Source organism: Microtus ochrogaster, unplaced genomic scaffold (genome assembly GCF_000317375.1).
Source record: "Microtus ochrogaster isolate Prairie Vole_2 unplaced genomic scaffold, MicOch1.0 UNK86, whole genome shotgun sequence".
NCBI classification, from domain to species: Eukaryota; Metazoa; Chordata; class Mammalia; order Rodentia; family Cricetidae; genus Microtus; species Microtus ochrogaster.
In genome coordinates this window covers 1100957-1126876 of record NW_004949184.1, presented here as the reverse complement: position 1 = coordinate 1126876, position 25920 = coordinate 1100957, and the positions used below count along the sequence as shown (strand labels likewise).

At 35.7% G+C, this 25920-nt stretch overlaps 1 protein-coding gene across 1 annotated transcript in view; it reads left to right on the top strand.

Annotated features, from left to right (window-relative positions):
* Pola1 (DNA polymerase alpha 1, catalytic subunit) overlaps nt 1-25920 on the top strand; it is a 318206-nt gene that overhangs the window by 185154 nt on the left and 107132 nt on the right. The window contains exon 35 of the mRNA XM_005370712.3: nt 18480-18596. Within this exon, the coding sequence (XP_005370769.1) occupies nt 18480-18596 (117 nt within the window). The remainder of the gene's footprint in view (nt 1-18479; nt 18597-25920) is intronic.

Sequence of the window (25920 nt, the reverse complement as noted above, 5' to 3'; positions counted from 1 at the left end):
CTCTTAGATTCCACTTTTGTGCTGTTGAGTCACTGGGGGTTTTATTAACAAGGAAAGTACATTTTCAAGAAATTACTTCTTTAAGGCAAACAACAAATTATAAACACAGAGGGACAAGGCAACCTTTTATCTGCCTTGTGAAGGGAAAAATCTAACATGAAAGACTTAGCAAGTTATTTTAACATTCAGCTTTTCATTTTTAGCGATCAATGGTACCTTGTTAGTAAAAAACTGTATTAACTTTGACATCTAATGTAAAAATCTGCACAGAATTCATTTTTCACTAATTCACTTTCTTCTTGTCTCCTAGTGTTTCCATGACCTTTCAGAAATGTGTGGCTCCATATTTTGTACTCTACAAAAGCTACCCCTTAGGTTGCGTTGAATAACACAAAGTTGAATTATGAGCATAATGGCAGTTCTCTGTGGCATTTCCAGTTGAAGCTTACTTTTCGTTTTCTAAGTTCATAAGTGAAGCATTTTAATGTTGTTCATGTTAAGGAAAAGGCTAAATAATGCTGGGCAAATGAGAACACTTGTTTTCGTTGTTCAGTAGAAAGGTGTGTTCTTGTATTTTTATCCTTCTGTCAGCATTGAGCTGCTAGATTGTTCTGGAGCTTTCAGACAGAATTTATCATCAAAAGTACTTCATAAACTGCTTGGGTAGTGAGAAAAAACTCATTTCAGAATTTGAAACTTAGGACATGGTATTATTTCTCAAAGCCATAAACTTTGAGAAGCTCTGAGAAGAGACAAGAGAGTAATGATTTGAGTTCTTTGCCTCTAGCAGAAATCCTAAGTAACCAACAGGAAACTGAACGATAGAGATTTTAAAAAGCAAAAAACTTTTAGCATCATCTTTCTAAAACTATAATGCTAATTAAGCTTTACCTTTCATTAGCCAACAGGCCATATATGTTGGTTAGACATTCAATATTAATGTAATCAACCACTGAGGTTTTTTTTTTTTTTACAAAGGGATATAGAGAAGGTAGTCACATTGTTTTCCATTATCTGAGTTGTAAGCATCACATTATAATTCCTATATTACCTACCACAAGGCAACCTGATTTGGTGCACGCACACATGCACGCACACCTTACCACATTTCCTACAGTGTATTTCATCAAGAAAGAAGATGAATTTGCATATGTGGAAATTATACTTGTTTGCACAAATATTTGAAGGCAACCTGGTACAGAGGTCATGCTCATTATTATCCCTTAAAGGAGCCAGGATTCAGTATTCATGGGAATATACCCCAAGACTCATAGAGTGAAGAGTTTGCTCAAAGCACAGGAGCACTAATTCAATAAATGAGGGGAACACTAGAAACTGGCCCTTCCTCCTCCTTTTTTGTTGCTTTTTTTTATTTTACTTGCCTCCTGCAAGGAGAGTTGTGCATGGTGAAGAAAGGCACTGGTGGCTTTGGAGCTCTTACCTCTTTCTTATAGCCTGAAAGAAGCTGGGGGATTAGTCATCTGAATTACTCTTGCTATCGTATGTTCATAGCAGCATTGTTTGTCATAGCCAGACCTGGAAACAACTTTAATGCCCCTCAACTGAAGAATAGATAAGGAAAATGTGGTACATTTACACAATGGAGTACTACATAGCAGAAAAAAGTAACGACAGCTTGAATTTTGCAGGAAAATGGATGTAGCTAGAAAACATTATTTTGAGTGAGGTCACCCAGATACAGAAAGACAATTATCACATGTACTCACTCATAAGTGGTATTTAAACATAAAGCAAAGAAAACCAGCTCACAAATCACAATCCCAGAGAACCTAGACAACAATGAGGATCCTAAGAGAGACATATATAGATCTGAAAAAGACAAGATCTCTTGAATAAATTGGGAGCATGGGGACTTTGCAGGAGGGTTGAAGAGCAGGGGAGAAGCTGGGAGGGGAGCAGAGAACAAAGTAGAGCTCAATAAAAATCAATTAAAATATTTTTTTAAAAAATATGTTTAAAATGAAAAGAGAAAGCTTATTTTTTCCAGCCCTTGTAGTGTCTCACACATGTCCCAGGCCATAGAAGTTCCAAAGCTCAAAGAACCCATCAGGGTCTAAGAAGCTGGCTGGTGGTTTCCTTTCTGTTTCCTTCTCTGTCTTCAACCTTTTCCCCTTCTTTATGCTAGTGTGTTTGAACCTCTTCCTCTTAAAGTCATGTTCAATTTCTTGCACTCCAGATTTCAAAAATAAAATGAGTCCTTCCCAAAATGCAACAATTGAAGTCTATTTTAATATAGATCTAGAATATTATTTTATCTTAGTTGACATTCATTTGAAGAAAGAAATTCATATAGATACATTAGTAATACAGCATTCTGTGGATAGACACTTAATTAAAAAAATGGTTTTACCTTCAGAGACCAGAAAAAGGCTATCATATCTCCTAGAACTGAAATTATAGACTGTTGTGAGCTACTTTTTTGGGTTCTGGGGATTGAATCTATATCCTCTGGAAGAATGACCAGTGTTTTTAATTACTGAGTTATCTCTGTAGCTGCAGGGGGATTGCTTTTAAAAGTTAATTTAAATATATGTTTTTGGCAATGCTATTCCTATATGGATTGCCAAGATATGACATGGGTGAGCTCATGGACAAGTACTTTTTGCTAAGAGAACTGCTGGTGACCATGACCATGCCTTTTTTTTGTGACTCTAAGTGCAGCAGTAAAATGGAGAGTCCCATTTCATACCGATAGGTAAAATGACTTTACTTTTCTGTGTTTGTGTCAGGTTCATGGCCTATTAATAGTATCTTAGGCATCCCAAAAGAATTAATAAAATCCATCTTGTTCTAAGTGGCTTTCTTTCCTTGATGATAGCTTGAAGTTCAGCATGGGGAAATGTAAATCTCTCTGCTGGCTTCTAATATCCAAGGCCTTCTGAGAGTGTTTCTGGGGAAGAAGGGTTGATTAGGTAGAGACTTTTCTGTTCTTAGGAAATTAGTAGCCTACTCCAGTCCCATTTTCTGCTTTCCTGGGGGGAACACTTGGTGACAGTACTTAGAGAATGAAGTCAAATTCTTTTGTTTTATTATATAAAACATCAGATGAGAAGCTGAAGAGACTTCTCTTCAAGAAGCGTTAGAGTCAAATCAGAAGTGGGCGGTGAGTTAACAAATGAACTGTCATGTCTAAAACCATCTCAGCATCCAACTGAAGCATGCCGGGCCTTGCTCCAGATGAGTGAAACATGAAGTAGATTCAGAGGCCAGCTACAACATTTTGAGCAAGGTCAAGACATCTGAGGAAGTAAAACAAATAATTTTTCTTTGAATTTGTTTTAGTTACACATAAAACATCCTAAATGGAAGATTTATACTTCTTCCAACTTAGAAATTGTAAGCCCCGAGAATGTAAATTAAAATCCTATTTTATCATGGGTTTTGAGGATAGTAGCGTATTGAACACAATGTCAGCATGTAACAGCTAAACTTAATTGATTATTTATGTTCTTATACATAACACTTTTTACCTGTCATTCTAGCCCTCTTCCGTAACCTGGTTTGAGTGTGCCATGTGTTTTAATAATTTATGATTACTAAGCCTTACTTATGTGAACACAGGCTTACTCATCAGAGACAGACTTTGAAAAACTTTATGAAACTAGGATAAAACTGTAGAATTGGCTTCTCTTACAAACTTGTTTCTTTGCTCTGACCTAAGGATTGCATATTGAGGCACACTGTTCTTTCTACACATTCATTCCATTATAGTATCATATAGAGTACTTTTACTAACCTAAAAATCTTTGTTTAATCTATTTGAAAACACATTGAAAGAAGGTTTGGAAATGAAAACTGCATTAACAAGAAAGTGTGCTTTAATAGTGGTGGGATAGTGAGATTATTTTGTGCCTGGCATGGTAGTGTATATCTGTAACATCAGCACTTGGGAGAATGATGCAGGAAGTATGTATTGAGTTCCAGAACATCCTGAGGTGCTATAGCAACGTATAGTGTATATGTTGTAAAACGAGAGAAATTTTGTCTTAAGCAGATCTTCACTATCTAGTCTGTTATAACTCTTCTGTGTGAAAGAAGAGTGTCAATTGCCCAAACTGAGACCACTCCTTTGTCATATTATATTGTTTGGTGGTGTTTTCAGACTGAGCTAAAAGATGTGATTGAATAACAAAGATGAATTTGCATCATATTAGGAGTAGTGACTCTTTAGAGGACTGAATATCCAAATATGAAAGGAGCTATTTTAGTATTTAGTTAGCCATTTAATATCCTTAAACTAAATTCAGCAGCAAAAGTTTTAGGCACTTTGTGACAAAGATCCTTACAGGCTCTGTAGTGATCTTAATCAACTTCCCTTTTGTCAGATGCAGAGACCTATTCCTCAGTGATTTAATTCATGGGTCTACAACGGAAGACTCTTGTGAAATTGGCTAGAGGAGCACCCCAGTGGAAATGGTGATAAGTAGTACCAAGCTGTCAAAGAGCTAACCATCATAATATGAACAAGAAATATAGTTTAGAAATTGGAAGGGAAGAAAAAAAACATTACTTGTATGTAGATTTCTACAAACTTGGAAAACCCAGTGAAATTTATCTAAAAAGACAAGAAGTATATATTAAGAATGCTAGTTATAAAATTAATTTCAGACCAGTAGCTTTTGAGCTATACAAATAATAACCACTTAGGAAGTGTAACAAATGAAATGACTAAAATATATGAAATGCTAAAGAATATTTAAATACTGAATGTGAAGAAAACTTTAAAATGCTGTAGAGGGACTTAAAAGAAGACTTTAGAAAAAATTAAAAGGCATTCTTGGTTTATCTATTAGATATTATTTTATAAGTTTACCTATTAACGATTCCTCAGATTTCAAAACAACACAAGTTTGTGTAAAATTTAAACAATGAAGATGAACTATGACCATAGGAATTTAGGGTGGTTGTTTTCTTTCCCCATGAGTATTTAATGATTTAAATAGAATTGCTATGAAAGAATTCAGAAATAGATCCAAAATTGAAACTAATAGTTAATAAGGGAATGGCTCATACCAGTAGATAACAATCATCTAGAAAATAAATATTTTTTCTCCTTTCTTAGGATAGAAAAGGATGCTATAAAAGCAATACTAACCTTCAAGTTGGGGAAATCTTTTTCAAAATGGATGAGTGTCTAGAACAGTTTCAGGATCACAACATATTTCTCCTAGACTTCCTACTCATTCCATGTTATAGTGGTACATCCGTCATGATTGGGCTTGGCACATTGTTGCCTATAGTTTACCTTACAGCTCATTCTTGGTATTAAACATTTTATGTGGACAAATGTACAGTAGCTTGTATAAACCATTGTAGTATCATATGGAGTAGTTTCACATCTCAAAAATCCTCTGTGCTCTGCTTACTTGAGAACACTTTGAAACAATAAGAATTCAGAAGCCCCAAATAGGAAAATAGCAAATTTGACTATAAATTTTTCTATTGACTGGAGAGATGATGATTCAGTGGATAAGAACACTGTCTGCTCTTCCAGAGATCTTAGGTTCCAGAGGTCCCAGCACTCACATGGCCCTCCTAACTGTAACTCTAGTAGCATGGCATCTGACACCTTCTTTTGGCCTTCACCACACTAGGCACATGTATAGTGCACAGACATACACCCAGCAAAACACCTAAATACATAAAATTGTAAGTAATACAATTTCTACATTGCATACATGTATACACATACATGCCATAAAGTTGAAAAATAAATGATGAATAAGAAATAGTGCAACAACTAATATGGGCTGAATAGGAGAAAAAGGTGATCCACCTAGTAGGAAAAATGGGCAAAAGACAAGAACAAGAAACTCTTAGGCAGATCTCTATGCGTTTATAGGGTACTACCTTTATATGAAAAAAAAGTCTTTATAACAATGTGTGTAACACTTAGACTTGCATTTTTTCTCTTTTATTTTTATTTTTTTAGATAGGGTCTCATGCATGACCAATTTATGTAGTCCTGGGTATTGAACTCAGGACTTCTTGTGTGGTAGCTCCACCCACTGAGCTATACTCCCAGTCCCCATTTGTATTTTTAACAAATTATTGTTAATGTATAATAAAAATACTATCTTTTACTTAATCCAATATATCCAAAATATTTCAGTCTATAATGAGTACTTAAAAATATCAGGAAACTGTAGTGTTACCCTTACATCATCTGACTTTGGAGCAGCCACATTACAAGTGCTCTCTAGTTTCCAACATATTGAACATCATGTTGGAAGTTAAGTCCACACACCAAGGAAGTGACTTGGGAGGGGCGACTTCATTTTCCTCAGATGTAAAGGATTAGGGTAGAGCTCTGAAGTCTCTTTCACCTTTAAATTTTAGGACTTAAATACATTATTTTATATTACTTGTAAATATAAAATATATAAAAATATATAGTCACTTCTCATAGACACTCTTTTAAATCCTTCCTTTAAAATACTTTTATTCTGGTAAGAGTACATTTCATATTTTAGGGTCTGTGTTATATTTAGAGTTTATTTTTGTTGCTTTCTTTAGATTGTACTAAACTACACACTTGGTATAAAAATTGGTCAATTCTATTGGTAGAATTAAATCTTATTTGAGGCTTTGCTAATTCAAATGCTGCCTGAGAACTTGAGAGACTTTAGAATAGCCACATAAGCAGTATGCAGAGAGGAGAAAGTAAATATTGAAGGAGAAAGAACTTGAGAGAGACTATTCCTAAGTACAATTCTTTTAATAAAGTGTATTATTCAGAAAATCGTCTTAAACAGCAGAGAGAAAATGAGAGTAGAGCAGTGATTCTCACCCTATCTGCATATTAGCATCACTTGGGGGCTTTTAAAACCTCAATACCCATTCTGAATGACACTGGTGATTCTCAAAGTGAGGTCTCCAAATCAGGACCAGCAGTAGCACCTGGAAACCTGTTAAAGATGCTGAGTCTCAGGCCCCACCCCAGCCCTCAATCAAAACCCCCAGATATGATGCTTAGCCACCTGTGTTAATGCACCTTTGGGGATTCCAGTATGCAGCCAGAGTTTCAAATTGAAAAGCAAGAATTTGGAGAAAGCATTTCAGGCAGGTTTCTTTTTAAATGCAAGCTACCATCCTTTAGGGGTCATGGGGACTGAACTGAAGAACTGCAATCCACCTGCTAGGTAGTTCTCATTTCTGATATGGGAATTTGAGTAATTTATTATTGTTATAGGAGGCTAGATGTTACCCTTCCTTTTAGATAAGTCCTAAAGAAATCGATGCAAGAAGCATCCTAACCAGTTGGCTAAAAGGAAAAGAAAGAAAAAACCCCACTGGAGTAGAGACCATTACAGGTTGGGGAAAGAGTAGGTATACTAGATGATTATTACAAGTGAAGGCATTCTGAACAGATTATAATGTATTTTGTTTGTACCTATGGGTTTCTTAAAGGACTTAATTGTTACAGGGGTTTTAAGCCGTTTATCACCTATTAAAAAGGCGTGTTTTCCCCTCTGTCATTTGACATTGAAGGGTACATTTTCTCTTAACATTTCGGGTTTTTGGTGTAGGGTGTGTTTTACAAAGATACTATTAATTTGGAACCAATCAAGAAAATAAAATACATATTTTTAAAATACGAACAGTTGGTTCCTGGCTGGGAAGGATATAATGTGTGCTATACTTTTGATTTCTGCTCCTCAAAAAATAAAATAAAATAAAAGAATCACAGTACCTCTAATTTCCAAGGCATATCCTAAAGAATGTTACATTGTGATTTCTTCAAACTAAATCTTATGTGTGTGCAGCCCTGAAAAAAATAAGAATAGACCCATTATAGTATCCGGTTCATTTGATTTTTCAAAAGTTAGGGGAAATCTGCAGATCTTTTCAGAGCCCCTCATTTGGCACCTCCTCATTAGGAAGCAGCAGATGAAGGGAAGCAGGCTGAGCTGTGTTCAGAATGCATCTGCAGCTGCTTATCTCCAGAGATCTCGGCAGTGCAACTTGTACAAGCCCTTGCTGTGTGTATTTTTTTTTTTATTTCTTGTCCCTGAATACTATATTTTGCACGAAAAATTCAGTTTTGATAATTTGGAAGGGGGGCATTATTGTGGAATGTGTACCTTTTAGGAAAATAAAAACCTGCTTCTTTACTACAAAAATCAAAGCTTCCTCTCACATCTGTCTTTAAAACATTCTAATATAACTTTTACAGTCACATGTATTGGTGAAAAGATGATAATGTTATATGTAAAGCTGCTTAGCTATTGAAAGTGCAATTTTGATTTTTTGCATTAATTCCTGAGTAGCTAGCTGGTTTATATTTTAGATTGTTTTGTGACTTGGGATCTCTTAGTATAAAGTGGTTTTCAGACCATTGGTGGTTATATTGCTGTACATCTTTCTTAAATAGCAAACATACACATTTCAATAGTTTTTTTTGGACAGTACCACATTTAATAATTTCTTTATAAGAAAAATTTATTTTCTTTATTATTAACATCATTTTCTCATCTTATGTTCTGGCATTTAAATTATGAAACTTCATCTCGGCATGTAGACTTACCTTGTGTTTTCAAGAGGACAGAAGAGGTTTTTCTGCAAAGCTAAATAGTTTTTATTTTATTGTCTGCTATGAAACAGCTGCTGAAACCAGGAAAATGCCATCTCATCACTGGGCCTGGGGTGTCCAAAAGAGGCAAGAAAACAAATGACTGTAGCTCCCTGTCTGCCCTGGCACTCTCCTCCTTTCTCTCGTTTTCATTGCCGTGAAGAGCAGGAGAACAATATTCTGCAATTAAGGATTCCATTAAGTTGAAGAAAAGAGCAAATGGGGGATGTTTGTTCTCCAAGCTCAAAAAATTTGTCTGGGATTGTGGGGGGGGGATAGTGGTAGTGGTATAGAGAGAGGTGGGTGGAGAGACGAAGTCAGGGCTGTTTGTTGAATATACTGTTAAGGACTGTTACCATCCTAATTAATCAAGTTAGAAATTACAGCTGTAGTCGCTTTCCCCCCAATTCTTGTTATCAATTTTCTTCTCTTTTGAGACAAAGCAAATATAAATTTTGTGTTCATTTGTCATTCGTTCTTTGACTTCAGCATCTCTGAAAATAACAATGTAGCACAAAAGCCCAGTATTTACCTAGTTGTAATGTGGGTTGCCATGGTGTTTTGCAAATTATTGCAATTATGTTCACCATGCGAGTCGCCCTTGGTAACTGGCGAAAAAACTGATAATCCTGTTTTGAACAAAAGGTCAAATTGCTGAATAGAAAGTCTTGATTAACTAAAAGATGTACAAAGTGGAATTATTTCCTACCATTCAGAAATAGTTCTTGATCGGGTTTGGGGGAGGGGGTGAGTAAGTACATCTGATTACTGAAGTACAAAGCATTGAAAGGATGTTGTCTTGAGCCTTTCATGTAGTCTTAATGGTGGCTTTTTTGTCAAATTTACCCATTTGCGGCATTGAAAGAGGCAGCTGCATTTAAGCTGGAGAGACGGTGCTTTTTCAAGAGTTCAGTGCATGGAAAGTTCTCAGCAGTATCTGCAGTTTACTAGTAGCCCCTGGTCTATTAAAACTGATGTGCCGCATTTGAGCCCATTGCTCTCAGTACTTGTGAACCCCTCTGGCTGATGATCTAATAAAGTGCTCTTACTGGACAATCTCTGATCAGCTACTTAAAAAAGGAGGCTGGGGGAGGGGGTGGGCAGGAGAAACCGCACAGGCAGTCAGTCCTGGTACTGCCCGGAAGAAGAGAAGAAAGTGGCTAAACCGAAAGGGTTGTCAGCATGATGATCTGTACTGAGGTATTTGCCATGCCTTTTGAGTTTCTGTGTCCCAAATCTCTTGAGCGGTGATCACATTTCTCCCCCTCTTCAGAAGAAATCTTTATTTTAAGTAAGGTTGGATGAGGGATTGGGAATGTCTTTTTGAAATACTAGAATCCACATTAATATGTGTTTCTTAAATTGTGGGTACCCAGAAAGTATATACGCCTGTGTTTCTGTAAAATCCGAAAAGTTTCCCGTGCTACAGCCAAAGGTCAAATGGATTTCATCTCTTTTGAATGTTACAGAGCATCTGTGCAGAATGAATTTGGAGGAAGGGATTCTTTTTTTTGTAATGACCACCTGAAAAAATCAGTTCTCAAAACTTTTGAAAGTGTGTGAAAGTAGCATGAAAGCAAAGCGAACCTTAACAAGTTTGTGGGTTTACATTCTGCATCACCTAGCAACCCCCTGGCTCAGCCAGATCTCTTGTCTCTCCTTAGTTCTGTTTACAGACTATTCAAACGGCCCTTCGAGACCATGAAAGATATTCAGTTTCATTAGTACTATTCTCAAGGAGAAAATAATTAAAGTTAAATGAACAAATATTGCCTGGTGATGGTGTGAACTCCATTCTGATTTTTATGAGGCAATTGTATAGATGATTCAGATTTAACATTGCTATTTGGTATCCAAAGACACCTTGCATTTAACTATGCTAGCAAATACGTATCTGCAAACTAACAGAAACAAACAAAAAAAAAATCAAAGCTACTTTTATCTGGACTTAAGGGAAAAAAAATTTTTGTGGTGAGTGACTGTGCCTACCCTTCTGATTGAATTCTTTTGTTTGATTATTGCCTAGGGACATCTGGGTTGATCTGAGTTCACACTGGATCAAAGCAGGGAAGAGCATGTGGGGAACACGATACCTCTCTTAAAATGATTACCTACCTAGAGAGATCAATCATAAAGAAATGTATTCAGATCATACTACATAAGAGATTATTCATTTTAGTGAGTGGCTTAATTTAATGAATGATTCTAATGCTCCTCAAGCATGTCCTGACATTTTCTATTTAAGAACTGTTTGTGTGATTAAATTTACTCATTTCGAAACTTTAGTATTAGTAGAAAAAAAAAACATTTTTCCTGTGCTCCCCCCATGAGCATATCTCTGCAAATTCATTTTGGTAACAACCAAACATCATGGTATTGTAGTGAAAGCCCTTGTGAAAAATTCTTCCATTATCAATAACAGTTTTCAGATTTTTAGATTAATATTTTTTTATAAAAAGAAATACAGAAGAGACATTGTAAAGATAACTAGTGCTGTCTGTCGTTTTTGTGGTAGTTCCTTTCAGCCTTTTTGCCCTTTCCCCTCTGCACATGTTGATGAAACTGAGCTTTGAGCTTGCTTTTAAGATTTGCTATTTTGAATACAAAGGCAAGGTAGTGGATTTGTTTTGTTTTGTTTTTGTTTTTTAGAGTGACAACTTGAAACAATGATAGAAATAATAAACAATTTCTCTTTACTGGTTTCATCACTAAAATATTAATGTAAGCACTAGAGTAGCCATTTTATCATCCCATTCCATTTGAATCTTTACTCCTTTTTCATGTTGAAATAACTATATATGTGCCTTAACTTGGTATGTCCATTTATAACTGTTAGGGAGGAAGACATCATCACAGTTGGAATATTACATCCCCAAGTCACTTGCAGCTTCACATGGCAGGGAGAGAGTCTTTTATGAAAAGATTTGTGATACAATAGAGATGAATGGAATGTTGAGAGACAAATGCTTCCAGTTTTTCATATAAAGTGAAAGCAGGGTAGCTATGAAATCTTGTATTCTTATTATTTGTATTTTGTTAGATCGCTAACATCCACAGTACATGGCTAGGTTGCATGAGCTCTTTGTGCTTTGTTGACAGTTGACAGACAAAGCAGAATTATTCCGGAAGCAAGGTACTATATACTTAGTTGTGACCCATTATAACCTAAGAATGTAGCTCTCTTTTGAGTCGGATGAATAGGGAGAGTATTTTATAGAATAGGCTTGAATATACTAAGAGTGATTTTTTTTAAGCTACCCATACAGAGAGATACATGTCCTTCACTAAACTTTTTCCCTCCAAAATGTAATTTTCCATATAAAGTCATTTAAAGTGTATTTTCCCCACTTGCTAGCGTGACAACAGTTTTAACTGTTCTAGTATTGTCCTATAGTGGTAAAATACAATTGCCGGTAATTGTTGGCTTCTGTGCTCACAGTGTAGCAGGAGAAGATAGCTTACATGGGGCTTTTTAACCTACCTCAGGTACATCTTCTGATGTTCAAACTCTGATTGCAAATTAAAATAGCAAGACTATGGTATTGAATTTGATGTGAGGGAAAGTAGACCAGGTTGCTAATTTATCATGTAATATACAGTTGCTGAGGTTGAAATTTTTTTCCCTTGTGCTATTCTGTGTGTTTAAATGAGGACGGCAGTTTGCATGTAACCTATCATAACAGTTTGGGAGTGCTCCATTATCCTTTCAGCAAACTGATGACAGTCTGGTCCTTGCACAAATGATAAGATCAATAAGTTTCAAATAACTTGGATGAAATGACATGACTGTTCATTTAAAGAGATGTCTCACTTAAAAATCTATTTTAATAATATTTAAAATTCTTACATTGACTGACATGACTCTTTCCCACTTCTGTTTGATAATTCTGTTTAAAATATTTTTGTATTAAATTTGGCAAGTAGTTTATATACTTATTTTTTCCTGATTTGCCCTTTGATCTTCTAGTCTGGCAACTCTCTGAGATTTAATAATCATTCTTTGACATGCCAGAATACTGCAGTGTAGAATATTTAACTTTGAAAGCAAATTTATGCTACTGTTAAAACTTTCCCTGTAGATCTTACGAGATGTTTCTCCCAGTTTCGCGTGCAAATGTGGGTCAGAAAGCAATTTGTTTTTTATAGGTATTAATTTATCTATATTTATAATATTTAATATATATTTCTGGACATCTCAAATTACAACATGTCATCCTTCGAAGGCAGCTGTGGGCCCGTACTGTACACTGCCTCTCAGAAGACCTACCCTTTTTTTAAAAAAGGAAAAAGCACTGGGCATAATTCTGTGACAAAAAAAAGTGGTTGTCTGCAAGGGAACCCCAGAAATTTACAAATGCCTTTGGATAAAAAGAGAATCTGATATTCTCTGAGAATGTGTACTTAGGAATAAGGTTGATAGATGACTGTTAATAAAGCTAATAATGACATGATAGATTATGAAAGAGCATGCAGGATGGCAAACCTTGCCCTGTGACCAAGTCCCTATATTCCTGGAGAGCTGTTTGAATTTAGACTAAATTATACATCATGGCAGAACTGAGTCATGAAAATCACGCAAAGACCATCTATTCTTCCCTTGTCTTTTATTCTGCCATCCATAACTTTATATTAAGTATAATTTTATTAGGAAGAACAAAGAAATTCTCACTTATATTGATCATATTGTTGCTTTTATTTTCTACTCAAAAGCAGTTCTACTTTTAGTCTTGATTATTTATCTATTATAGTTTTATACTCCTTCCTCCCTTCTTTCTTCTCTCCCTGGTAGTCTCTCTATGTATCTGTGACTGGCCTGGGACTCACTTTGTAGACCAAGTTAGTCTCAAACTCAGAAAGATCCACCTGCCTCTGCCTCCTGAATACTGAAATTAAACGTGTCACCACACCCAGTCTTAGTTCTCCACTTTTTAATGACTCTCCCTGGACAATGACCAGACTTTTTCGTGACTAAGTAAGTGGTGCTCTTTAAAAAGTGTGTATGTGTGTGTATGCATATATATACATACATATGTACTTATATAAGTATATATATACTTATATATATACAGTCAGTTACAACTTAACAGTAATCCTCAATGCATTTACTGAACGTTTTTTGAGGTTATTTTAGGGTTTTGTTGTTGTTTTGTTTTGCTTTTATCCTAAACAATTGTGATAAGCATTGCTTCTGTTTTATAGATGAGGAAACTGAGGTTCAGAGAAAGGTTTGGTGACTTACACAAAATTACCTAATAACATGTGAGGATACGATGCTTAAAAGAGAGTCCATGCCCTAGAGACTAGCAAGAAAACTACTAAACCCTAACAAGGTTATTCTCCAGGGGCCAACTAGTTAGGAAGGTAAAATAAGGTGCTTAAGGGACAATGTGAACCAGTGTATGTTCTTTGTCCAGTGAGATAATGGGAGAAGTCCCAGTAGGTTGGGAAGTTTTTGTAGAAGAATGGACTTTTCATTAAAGCAGTGGGTATTTTAGGAAGGGATTATGTGGCCATGCAGTGTCAAGGTTAAGATAGAGGGTAGTGTCAAAAGCAATCCAATGGAATAAGAATTATTTGTTAGGAATGTGAAAGCAGGGATCAGGATGAGGCTGTAAAGATTTGAAAGGAGACCGATGAGTGTGTTACTTGTCTTTGAAGAGATGACATGGGATGAAGAACCCTGGAGAACTACATTTGGCCCCTTTTTATAGTGGGTGTGGGAGAGAATGGGGTCAGGATAGCCAAGGCAGAGGCTACTGCAGCAGAGCAGCTCAAGATCAGCATTTTAGTAACTTTGATGCTAACTGGGCTGTAGATGAAAAAGATTAGTGGGATAAAATTGGTAACTGGCTGGTAATAGAAGAGGAGGGTAAGAGCTGCTTTGAATTTTTTCCTGTGAATTTCAGATCCAGGCCTTTTTGCTTTCTCTATGTTTTTATTTTATTGCTTCTGTTTATTTGAAGAATTCTTTTTGAAGGCCCCCATGTACCACATTTCTAGATCTGGGTGGGATCTGCACCTGTGAATCCTAAAACTGTAAATACACACAAGGGAATAACAGTTGGTGTTTTAGGTCCAACTCTCAAGAATGCCGCAGTTACAGGTGGAAAGTGATCCCTTTAGCTCGTGCAGACAGAAGTCATTTTAGTTGAGATCTCAGAGATATAATTTAGCAATCAAAACTGATCAGTATTTGACACAATTTGGTACACAATGATTTTAAAGAATAGTATTGCTGAAATTAAACAACAGGGGATAGAGCTTTGTATGTTTAGACAAATGTTTGTTTTCCTGTTGGACAGGTTGACTTTACTTCTTTCATTTATAAACATGATTAAGCCAGGCAACTGAAAATGTGATGTCCTTATTCCTATTGCATGTGACAATTTGCATGTAACACGACACAGTAGTGAGATGGTATGTTTGGATGGCAGACTTCTTACAGTGGTTTTAAAGTGTTTCCTTGAAAAACCCTTTTCTTAGATTGGACTTCCCTGGAAATTACTCAAAACAGATTTCTTCTTCTATTGACTTCTCAACAGATTCTTGAGCTGTACATATTATCCCAAGGGGAAAAATTAAAATGTTTAGTTTTGTCATTGTAAATGATAAGTTAAGGTCACACAGTATTCCTAATAGTTTCATTTGCTTTGTTTCTGTTGCCCGTTACAAACGAAATTCCCTTTGATGATCTTGTAGTGGACAATTTACCCCATCTTGTAACTTTTTTCAAAGTCCTGAAATATTTTTAACAATATAAATGTTTATTGAAGTAAAACCTGCCATTCTTAACATTTCTTGAGGGAATAAAGTCTTAATTGAAATGTACTAGACAATATTGAATTGAAGCAAATCATATATTGAAAATGGCTTGTTTCTCCCATAAAAGAGTTTCATTTAAAATATATCATTTTCACTTAAAATATATCATGTCCAAAAGCTTAATTTTCAAAATAAAACATGAGGTGTAAAGAGTTACAGGTTTCTACTATTTTCTTCATTGACAGTTCTCTTCACACGTTTATCAACATACTTAATTTCCATGCATAATAGCACTAGTTTGTGTTGTCATTTATAAAAGGAGATTAACAGATAGTAAGTACAAACAAACCCAAACAAGCACTGAATAGAAAGGTGGCAAAGAAGGAAAGACCTCTTTAATGTTAATTATAACTAGTAGGAAGTGTAGACAAATTTATTATCTGTTTTCTATATGATTTGAAAGAACGTTTAGTTAGTGATTCTGTCAGAGATAAACTTAGGTTTTTGCTTTTTAAAATAGGTGAAATGACAACTTAACATCTTGTTGGTTGTCAGGTCACTTGGTGAATTGTGAAACAATAATGGAATCAAGTTTTGAAAACGTCTGAAAGGGACAAACCTTTTGAACATTATATTTTAAAGATTAAAAAACAAATTCCTGAGCTTGGTATCATGTCTATAATCCTAGCACTCAGGGGACAGCCTGGACTGTGTAGCCAGAACTTGTCTCAAAATTATTGTTATTTTTGTTGTTGTTGTTATGAACAATAATAATTTAATAACCAAGTTGTGTTCAGTACTTAATGATCTCTTGCCTCAAAATAGGATCCTCAGCTAGATGTGAGGATCTACTTAGATCTTAGCTATTTCAAAGACTAAGGCAGGAAGAATAGGAGTTTGACGTCACCCGGACCACGTAGAACTAACCCCCCTCCACCAACCTAAAAATTGAAGGTAGTTTTTACCATATTTACCAAATAAAATTTTTTTTATTTTGTTAAAAGTTAGTGAATTACAGCTTTGGCTGGCAAGACTGTGAGCTAACTAAAGAGCTTCAGGTCTCAAATATATCCCTTGTCTATACAGAACTGTTATTCTGTTGAGAGCATGCTTTCCTATTTAGACTATAGTTTCCTGAAACTCTGTGCTTGGTACCCCTTTGCCTGTTTACCATAATATTTAATAAAACTTTAGGCAAATATCAGAAGTTTTATAAGAATTTGTTTGATATTCTCCATCTGAAAAGTTCAGATTACAATTTAAAATAGTTAGCTTTGATTCACTGAAACATAGTTAAAAGGTTGGGTTTTTTTTTCCCCAAAGGATAGAAAATTGAATTGGGGGGAGGCAGTGAATATATTCAAAACAGTGCACAACTCCCAAAGATCTAATAATAATTTAGCTTACTGAATGAAGGTAGGAGTGAATTTCCTTTCAGCATATTATGACTAGATGAATTTTCTATTTTTTAAAGATAGCTTTTTTTAGTAAGTTGTACAAATGCACTTTGTTTTGTTTTAAAGCCATAAATGGAGCTGTAAAAACCAATTCTTGGTGATTTCTTTTGAGTTTGTGTGTAGCTACTTTCAAGAAGGGCCTATTCTGGGGAATAAGGGCCAGCATAGCAGTGAGTGAGGGCATCCCTCAGATTTGGAAATGCCATGATATGAAGGTTAAAGAATACTAACTTAAGCAACATTCATGTGTATGTGTATACTGCTTTTATCAAGGGGTAAGACAAGCTGCTGAAACTAGCAAAAAGGAATGGAGTTATACAGGTTACTGATCCTTTCTTAGCTCAACCCTAGAGTGACTCTAGCCTCTATTCTTTGTCATGTGTGGATCTTTCTTCCAAAGTTGTCTTTCCTTTCTTTTCCACTAGCCAAACTTCCGATCATTCTTCAATTTGAAAAATTACCATGTCTCTGAATGCCCTGACCCAGAGCCTTATAGGAAAGGACACTATGAGATAAAAGGACATGTCTTGCTTACTTACATGCCACAGCACCTCACCTTGCTTGGCCCAGCTTTGCTGTGCCTCTGTAGTAATACAGTAGCACCAAAGCCCACAAGCCTTAGGGCTCAATTTGAACTTCTGAGATTTGCTCAACTCTATATGTGGTAGCTTGTCTTTCTATTGAACAGATAACATTTTATACTAAGTATAAAATATTCAAAATGGTAGACATACTGTATTGTATCACCGTGAGAAAATTAAAAAAAAAAAACAGGGAGTGTAAGTGAAGAAGAAAAGGGGTGACAAATCTACAGGGCAGAGAAATAGACAATGGCTACTTCAAATCTCTGAAAAATAGTGGTTAAAGTTGTCTTTGAAAACATAGGAGCCAGTTTTATGTCTCCACAGAACACATGTAGAAGAATCTGTTTTAATTTAAAATCACATAATCGCTAGCTTTATTAGGCATTTCTTTTATGGCAAGAGAACTTGTAAGTACTTTAAGTGTGTTACATCACTATAGGAGGGCCTATACGGTATGATACTGTTGTCATACCCTTTTCAAACAGAAGGTAACTAGCATACTTATGTAACTAGGCTATTGGGAAGGTCACTCATTTCTCTACATTTGGTATAATGGTCTGAACTAAAACTGTTTGGTTTATAGTTTATGTATAATAGTAGTTTTAATTGGGAAATTTTGATGGGGGGCATATATCCCTTAAGAAAAGGGAGAACATTTCATGGAAATCACTCTTGTTTTTTTTAAGATTTAATTTTTTATGTGTGGGAGTATAATTTGCCTGCATGTATGTAAATATATCATGTATGTGTGTAGTGCCAAGAGGCCCAAAGCAGGTGTTAGATCCCTGGAACTGGAGTTTACAGATGGTCATGAGCTCCCATGTGGGTACTGGAATCAAAACTGTGGTCTCTGGAAGAAGTCAGCGTGCCTCACTATTGAACCCTCTCTCCAAAACCATGTTTTTCCTAATTTTTAAGTTTGGGGCATACATCTAATTAGCTTGTCCAAAAGAAGTGAGTTAATTAAACTATTCTTGCAATCTCTAAGGAAGGTTGGAATAAATCCTTGTTAACAGAAGGGTTTATTAGTTTCGGTGTTGAGTGGTGATTATAATGCCAGATTTTTCTCCCTTTTCTCTCTAGTGCTGGTTGATATGTGAGGAGCCAACATGTCGCAGTCGCACTCGACGTCTTCCCCTTCATTTCTCCCGAAATGGGCCTCTTTGTCCGACCTGCATGAAAGCTGTACTTAGACCAGAGGTAACTATCTCCTAATGGCTTTCTCCCCTCTGTGGCATTAAGTTGTTTATCAATATCTGCATAGATCATTGGTTCTTAAGCAAGACTTAGGATATTCACCTGAGGGATAGTGCATACTGCCATTAGTGACTCCCAACTGTGGAACATGGAGTATGAAAACTCCTCTCTGGTAATTAAGATGCCTTTGCCTCTTATGCCCCCGTTGAGTACCTTCAATCCAACAGCAGTTTCCAAACTGGTGAACAGAATGTTTGCAGGTCTTTTGAGCAGAAAGTGTCTTATGATTAATTACTATGTATTACTAAGCTACTAACCAAACTTAAACTAGCTTCTATAAATCATATAGGAACTTATAGTGGGCTAACACACAGTTCACTTAAAGAGAATGTGCTATTTTTTTTAAACTTTATATAGGCTTTTGCAAGGGGTTTTGCTGAGAAGGTGAATACAAAAGCAACATTCTATCCCTAACTTTTGATGTAAAATCTTTTCTATGAAAAAGGTCTAATTTTAGGAAAGTATTTTGTTGTATTGTCTATTTCTCTATTCTTTTACATATCTTTGTGTAATTTTGACTGCAGTCACAATGAAGATGTGCTTTATAGTTATCAAGCATTTTTTTGTGTAGTTACTTCATTCATTACATGCAATTTAACCATACTTCTCACTGTTAGGCTACTTTTCAATAGCTCTATACTGAAAATTTATGAGTATTTTCCCACTTAAATGATTATTATTCTTTATCTCAATTGTTTCATAAGGGTGGTATATTATCTAAGTGTCTAAGTAAATATAGTAGTGTTTTATATTGCTACATAGCTTTCCTGATGGCTATCCAAGTTTTTACTGTATACAAATACCTTGTGAATATACTGGGTATAATAGCCTTTTACACATTTGGATATTATCAATAACTTATTTTTAAATAACTGGATAAATATTAAATGTTCCTTTCCTTACTTTCTAAAACTTTGATAATTATATAGGTTTTTTTTAAATGTAGAACATGTGATAATTAGCTGTCCTGGTGAATTATTTTTACATCAGCCTCAAGGCTTACATCGACAGGTATAAAAACAGAACAAAGGTGTATGGATTTAGGGTGTCTCATTAATCTAGTTAGTTGTAAGTTCTATAGTGGGTCTCAACCTTCCTAATGAAATGACCCTTTAATACAGTTCCTCATGTTGTGGTGACCCCCTAACCATAACATTATTTTGTTGCTATTTCATAACTATAATTTTGCTACTGTTATGAATTGTAATATCTGTTATGCAGAATATTTGATGCTATCCCCAAGGATTCGTGACCCACAGATTGAGAACCATTGCTCTAGGAGAATCATTTTGCTTCATGAGCTGATTTTGCCTTTGAGACTCATCAATTTAATGAAAATTGAATTGTTTTGTAGAAAGTCTTTTATTCTTCAAGTCATGGTGAAAGAAGGGAAAAAGAAATACGTAGCTATAGAATTATTAAGTTTCTGATAAACATTGGTGGTAATGTTGGTGTAGTTTAATATACTATCTTAAGCTTTTTTGTCCTTTTTAATGAATGAGACAATACAAGCATTTCAAAGTGACTTCCTTTTTACTTCATATCCTATCCTTCCCCAAACTATGGCATTTTAGTTAGATATTTACTACAGGCTAAGCTACCTATCCCCAGGAGAAGCTTTGCTAGATTGGCTGCTCAGACATGACTCTGGAATTCACTGTTTCAGAGCACTCTGCTTAGTGAAACTGCCCTTAGTCTTTCCTAACAGGAGGTTTGAAGGACTCAGCTCATTTTTCTGTACTTCATTTGAATTGCTAGTGATGAGTTTGGAAAGTAATATTTATGAGGTTTCTGAGCTTTTCTACTAGGAATAAAAATATTAATCTTTTCAGAGACACCTGAGAAATCTCTGTACAATGAGCAGCATCACTTTAGTTTCTGTAGTTCTTTTTCCAAGTATCTGTTTTACAAGATTATACACATTTTACCAGGTGTGGTGGCATAACTTTAACCCCAGCCCATAGGAAACAGAGACAGGCAGATCTTTGAGTTTGAGGCCATTCTAGTCTATAGAGCAAATACCAAGATAGCCAGCCAGGACTACACAGAGATACCTTGTCTCAAAACATTTGCCCTTTTTTAAAAAAGAAAAGAAAGAAAAGATTATAAGCTCTCAGGTGCTGAGTTTCAACTATATCTTTTATTTAATAATTTTGCCAGGTGTATTCCTGCATTACAGCTGAAAGACTTTTTCTGTCCCATCTGGTTCTGTTGGAATAGTTTCTCTCCTGCCCACAGGTCCCCACTCAGAGACTTAATTATAATTGCTTTGCTAATGGCTCGGGCTTCTTACTGGTTAGCTCTTACATATAAATTAACCCATTTCTAATAATCTATGTGTTGCCATGTGCTCTGTGCCTTGCTGGTAATGCTCTGGCATCTTACTCCTCTGGCTGCTGCTAGCACCTCTCCAACTCCTCCTCCTTTCTCCGTCTCTCTGCTTAAACTTCCCACCTAGCTATATTCTGCTCTGCTATAGGCTAAAACAGCTTCTTTATTAGCCAATGATAATAAAACATTCACAGAATACAGAGGGGAATCCTACATCACTGCATGCTTATAATTCTAGCATAGTCTGAGACAGGACTATCATTATTAAGGCCGTTTTACTATGAAGATCTCATCTCAAAAAGTTTTATTAAACACCTACTATATCCTGTAAAATTTGCTCAGTGTTGGGGGCAAAATTTATAAATGTTCTACATTTTCTTACTTCTAAACAGATGAATGAAGAAAATATGGCATGTCTTCACAACAATGAGGTTTTATTTAGCCATACAGAAGAATGAAATAGTGTAATTTGTTATGAAAATTTGTGGATGGTGTGGGCGGTTCTTCTGTCCATGTGTTGCTTTTGTTGATTAATGAATAAAGAACTGCTTTGAGCCTTTGGTAAGGGCAGAACAGAACTAGGCAGGAAAAGCTAGAGCGAATGCTGGGAAAAAGAAGGGTGGAGTCAGAGAGAAGCCATGGAGCTGCCGGAGACAGATGCTGGGAACTTTAGCTGGTAAGCCACTGTCATTTGACAATACACAGATTAATAGAAATGGGTTAAATTAAGATGTAAGAGTTAGCCAATAAGAAGCTAGAGCTAATGGGCCAAGTAGTGTTTTAAATAATATAGTTTCTGTGTGGTTATTTCGGGTCTAAGCTAGCCGGGTGGCCAGGCACTAATGAGCTGCATTCTCCAACAGATTGGCTCATCAACATGGTTAACTATATCCACATAAGACCAGAGAGGACTTGAAAAGAAATTCTAGACACTATAAAACAAACTTTAATGGCATTTTTTTTTCCAAATGGGCTTTGCTTGAGGCGGCATGCCGCAGTTCCTTTAAGAGAAGTCTTACTGATTCAGTGGTAGCAGCCATATGATTTCAAAATGGCAGCTTCCTGGCCATGGGCCATGCTGTTAGCACAAACTCTGACTCTTTCAGGAAACTGAGCATTTGGATAGGGTTTGTGAGCAGAGTGTCTCAGTTTGTTTGGTGGCTATGTTGACCTTCTCAGAGGCGCAAGTAGGTAGGCCATTCTGGACTGGCGGGATAAGCAGGAAGTACCGCATATACCCTAGTGATGGCACATCTTAAGTTTTAAGAAGTGCGGTGCTTTGGGAGCACATTTAGCTCCTTCAGCCTGTGGAGCTGGAGATTATCATGTTAAATGAAACAATTCAAATTTAGAAAGACAAATATTTCATATTTCCCATATATGGACTTTGGTTTTAAGAAAATACCACAGAGAGTAAACAGGGAGTGTCTGTATAATTTAATTACATTGTAAGCATGCATGAAAATGTCGCAATAAAATCCGTTATTTTATACATGTACTACTAGGAAGTTAGAAACCAGTTTAACATAGATTGCATAAAATTGTTACCCATGGGCAAAAAAATGTCATTTATAAATTGAACAAATCACAATCTATTCCTAGTACCAGGCTAGTGGAAACTTCAGATAGGCTCAAGTTTGTGGTAAAACACTTGCTGTTTAATTTGCCTGTCTCTTCCTCACCTAATAAATCTTTCATTTAGTCCTGGGTTGTAGTTGACTTGAGCACTTCTAGAGTTGACTTGGAATATGCCAGTTGTCTCTCCTTAAGACTCTTGATTGCTTGAGTAATGAGCAAATAAAAACTCGGACAGTTTTGTTCCCAGGGCTTTGGACATGTCCTTTCTCTCTTCTTGGGTACATTAAAATATATTTTCTGTACCCTAAAATTTCTTTGGCCTTATGGTAATTTAATGGTATACAAGTTGCTGCATATTTAAAATACTGTGATTCTTCTTTACCTTAAATGACTTTAAATTCAGAAGTTAAGTTTCACACATATTTATAGTATTAAATAATAAGATCCTCATCCTTTGTCCTGGTGACAGAACTTGAGTTCATCTAAATTGGATGGTAAGTATTTTAATAAGGACACGGTACTTTTCTTTTTAACATGGCCAATGTACATGGATAGGGACTGAACCACAGGAAATTCTATGTTACATAATTCATCTCCTTGGGTAATGGTAGTAATATATGATGAAAATGAACAGCTCCTAGGGCAGAATTACTATAGTAGAGCTCTTTATTCAGTTGGTTTTTTAACTAAATTTTCTTGAAGGCTACTTCTAAGGGAACAATTGACGTGACCTTCATTTCTACTCTGGGACAGTCCTCAGGTTTCTCACATTTACCCTTTGTTGTCAAATTACTAAAATCCTTTCTGTCACCATCAGTATCATTAAAAAAAACTTCTGTTCTTCAAAGAAGAGGGGAAATTGTGAACTCAAGGCCATCATATGGTTATGACTTCAAAACGGCTATGCTTAAACAAGTTGTTGGTTTGATGAGTAATAAGTGCATAAAAATGTTGCCAAGCTACTTGGGCAGTGTTTCATTCCTATGTAAGAAAAATGTAGGAAAATATTAGCTATCTCTTAAGCTATTATTCATGAAATAGGCAGGGAGGAGAGGACCTTCAAGCTTATAGGGAAATCTGATACATTGTTACCAAGGCATTATTGGTGTTTCAGTAGAGAAAGGTTTTACTGTGACAGGCATTTTAGAGTTCTGTAGTTTTGGTGACTTAAACAAGAAGATTTCTGAATTTTTTATATAGCTTTTCTAGTACCAAGTGAGTACTCAACCTTTTTTTTAATATATTTTTTTCTTTCTATTAAGACAAAGTTAAAATAACATAAAATTAACCATTTAAAGATGAACAATGCTATAGGACCTTGGGAGAGGGTTAAAGTGGAGAGGAGAGGCAGGGAGAGGAGCAGAGAAAAATGTAGAGCTCAATAAAAAAAGATAAACAATATATTTCTATTTAGTATGTTCATGTGTTATTACTGCCATGTCTGTCTAATTCCAACCCTTTTATCACCTCAGAAGTAAATGTTATACCTATTCTATATCCTCCTCTTCTCCTAACTAACTATAGTAAACTGCTTGTCTGCTTTCAGTCTTAGCCATTTGCCTATTCTCAAGATTTCATAGACGTGAAATCAGGTGATGTCATCCTTTGTGTCTGGCTTCTTTCACTAAACATATTGTTTATTTTTATATCATGTATGAATTTTCATTCGTTTTTGATAGCCAAATAATATTTAATCAAACCCAGATGGAATGTTCATCCATTCATTTGTTGATGAACATTTTGATTTACTTTCAAATTTTTTTATTAAATAAAAAGGTCTTATATGTTGCCTGAGTTGTGACAGTTACCTCACTTACTAGTCTTATTTCCAAGAGAAGTATTACATGAATCTAGACCTATCCCCTGTCCTTACTCAGCACTTATATGCTCATTCTTAGAGTTTGTATCCAAGGAGTTCAAAACAATATACAGCTTTTGAAGTACTATTGCTGGAACCAATACAGGAAGAATAAACCTGCCATTGCCACCTTTTCTAGATACATCTGTTTGGGTTGTATTAACCCTCTTAAACTTTCCACTGTTAGGTTGTGTCCTGTGATGTTTTCCTGGACTCATGGCTTATTAGTAGTAGACCTCAATGTATGACTCTTAACTGGTGGTGTATTAACAAAGTACCACAAACCAGATGGCTTAAAATGGGTGACATTGGGATAGGAGTATATAACTCATTGGATAGAATGCTTGCTTAGCAAATGCAACATCATGGGCTGGCAATTCCTGGTACCACAAAATAGAAATCTCAGAAATGTATTATCTCATCATGCTAGATGTCATGTATAAAGTATGAGTGTCATCACAGCCATCCTCCTAAACTTTCCTCTTCTAGCATTTGCTAACTTTTGATGTCCCTTGGCTCTGTATATATTTTATTCTAATTTCTGCTTCTTTTGCAAAACGATCACCTTCACTCTACATGTCAATTGTCTCTTTTCAGAAGGTGTGACACCAGTCATACTGTTTAAAGGCCCCACTAATTCACTCCAATTTCACCCTAACTTGACTTTTTTTCTTCCAAAACCATAGTTTAAAATAAAGATTGTTTGTGGATAATTGAGCTTAGCACTTCAGCATATGTTTTTGAGGGATATATTTTTACCTGTAACAGTTAGGAATTATACTGGGATATATTTTTGCCTCTAATACTTATGAATTGTATTGAGCTGAAGGTAATGAATACCAAAACTAACATTGTCTTAAAAAGAACAGACATTTAATTCCCAATCTAAGACTGCATATTTTTAAACACATAACAGAAATTCAGTTATGAACTATTTCTGATTCTCCTGTGATTCTTCCATCCCTTCATCATCTGTCAACAGCAGCACCAAATTGTTATCTTGAAAATCACAGCACAGTTCAGTGAGGCTGTATAGACTTGTTCAAGACATCACAGGGTAGAATAGTGAAGAAAAGACTGACGAGTCGAAAGAGTATACCCCCTTTGGGGCTGGAGAGATGCTCAGTGGTTAAGAGCTTACTACTCTTCCAAAGACCCTAGTTCACTTCTTAGCACAAATATCAGACAGCTTACTACTGCCTGTAACTATAGCTCCAAGAGATATGACATACTCTTCTGGTCTCTGTTTTTACCTGAAACAAACGTATATACATACATACATACATACATACATACATACATACATACATTCATATACATACATAATACATACATCTTTTTAAAAATGTGTTTCCTTTTCATGTTATTTCTTTAAGCAACTTTGTTGGAGTCCTGCACAGCATACCCATTTATATATCATGGGACAAAAATTAGCCACAGAGATTAATAGCTTTTTGTTACTAAAGAGGAAAAGAAGACTGGGTATTGGAGACCGACCAG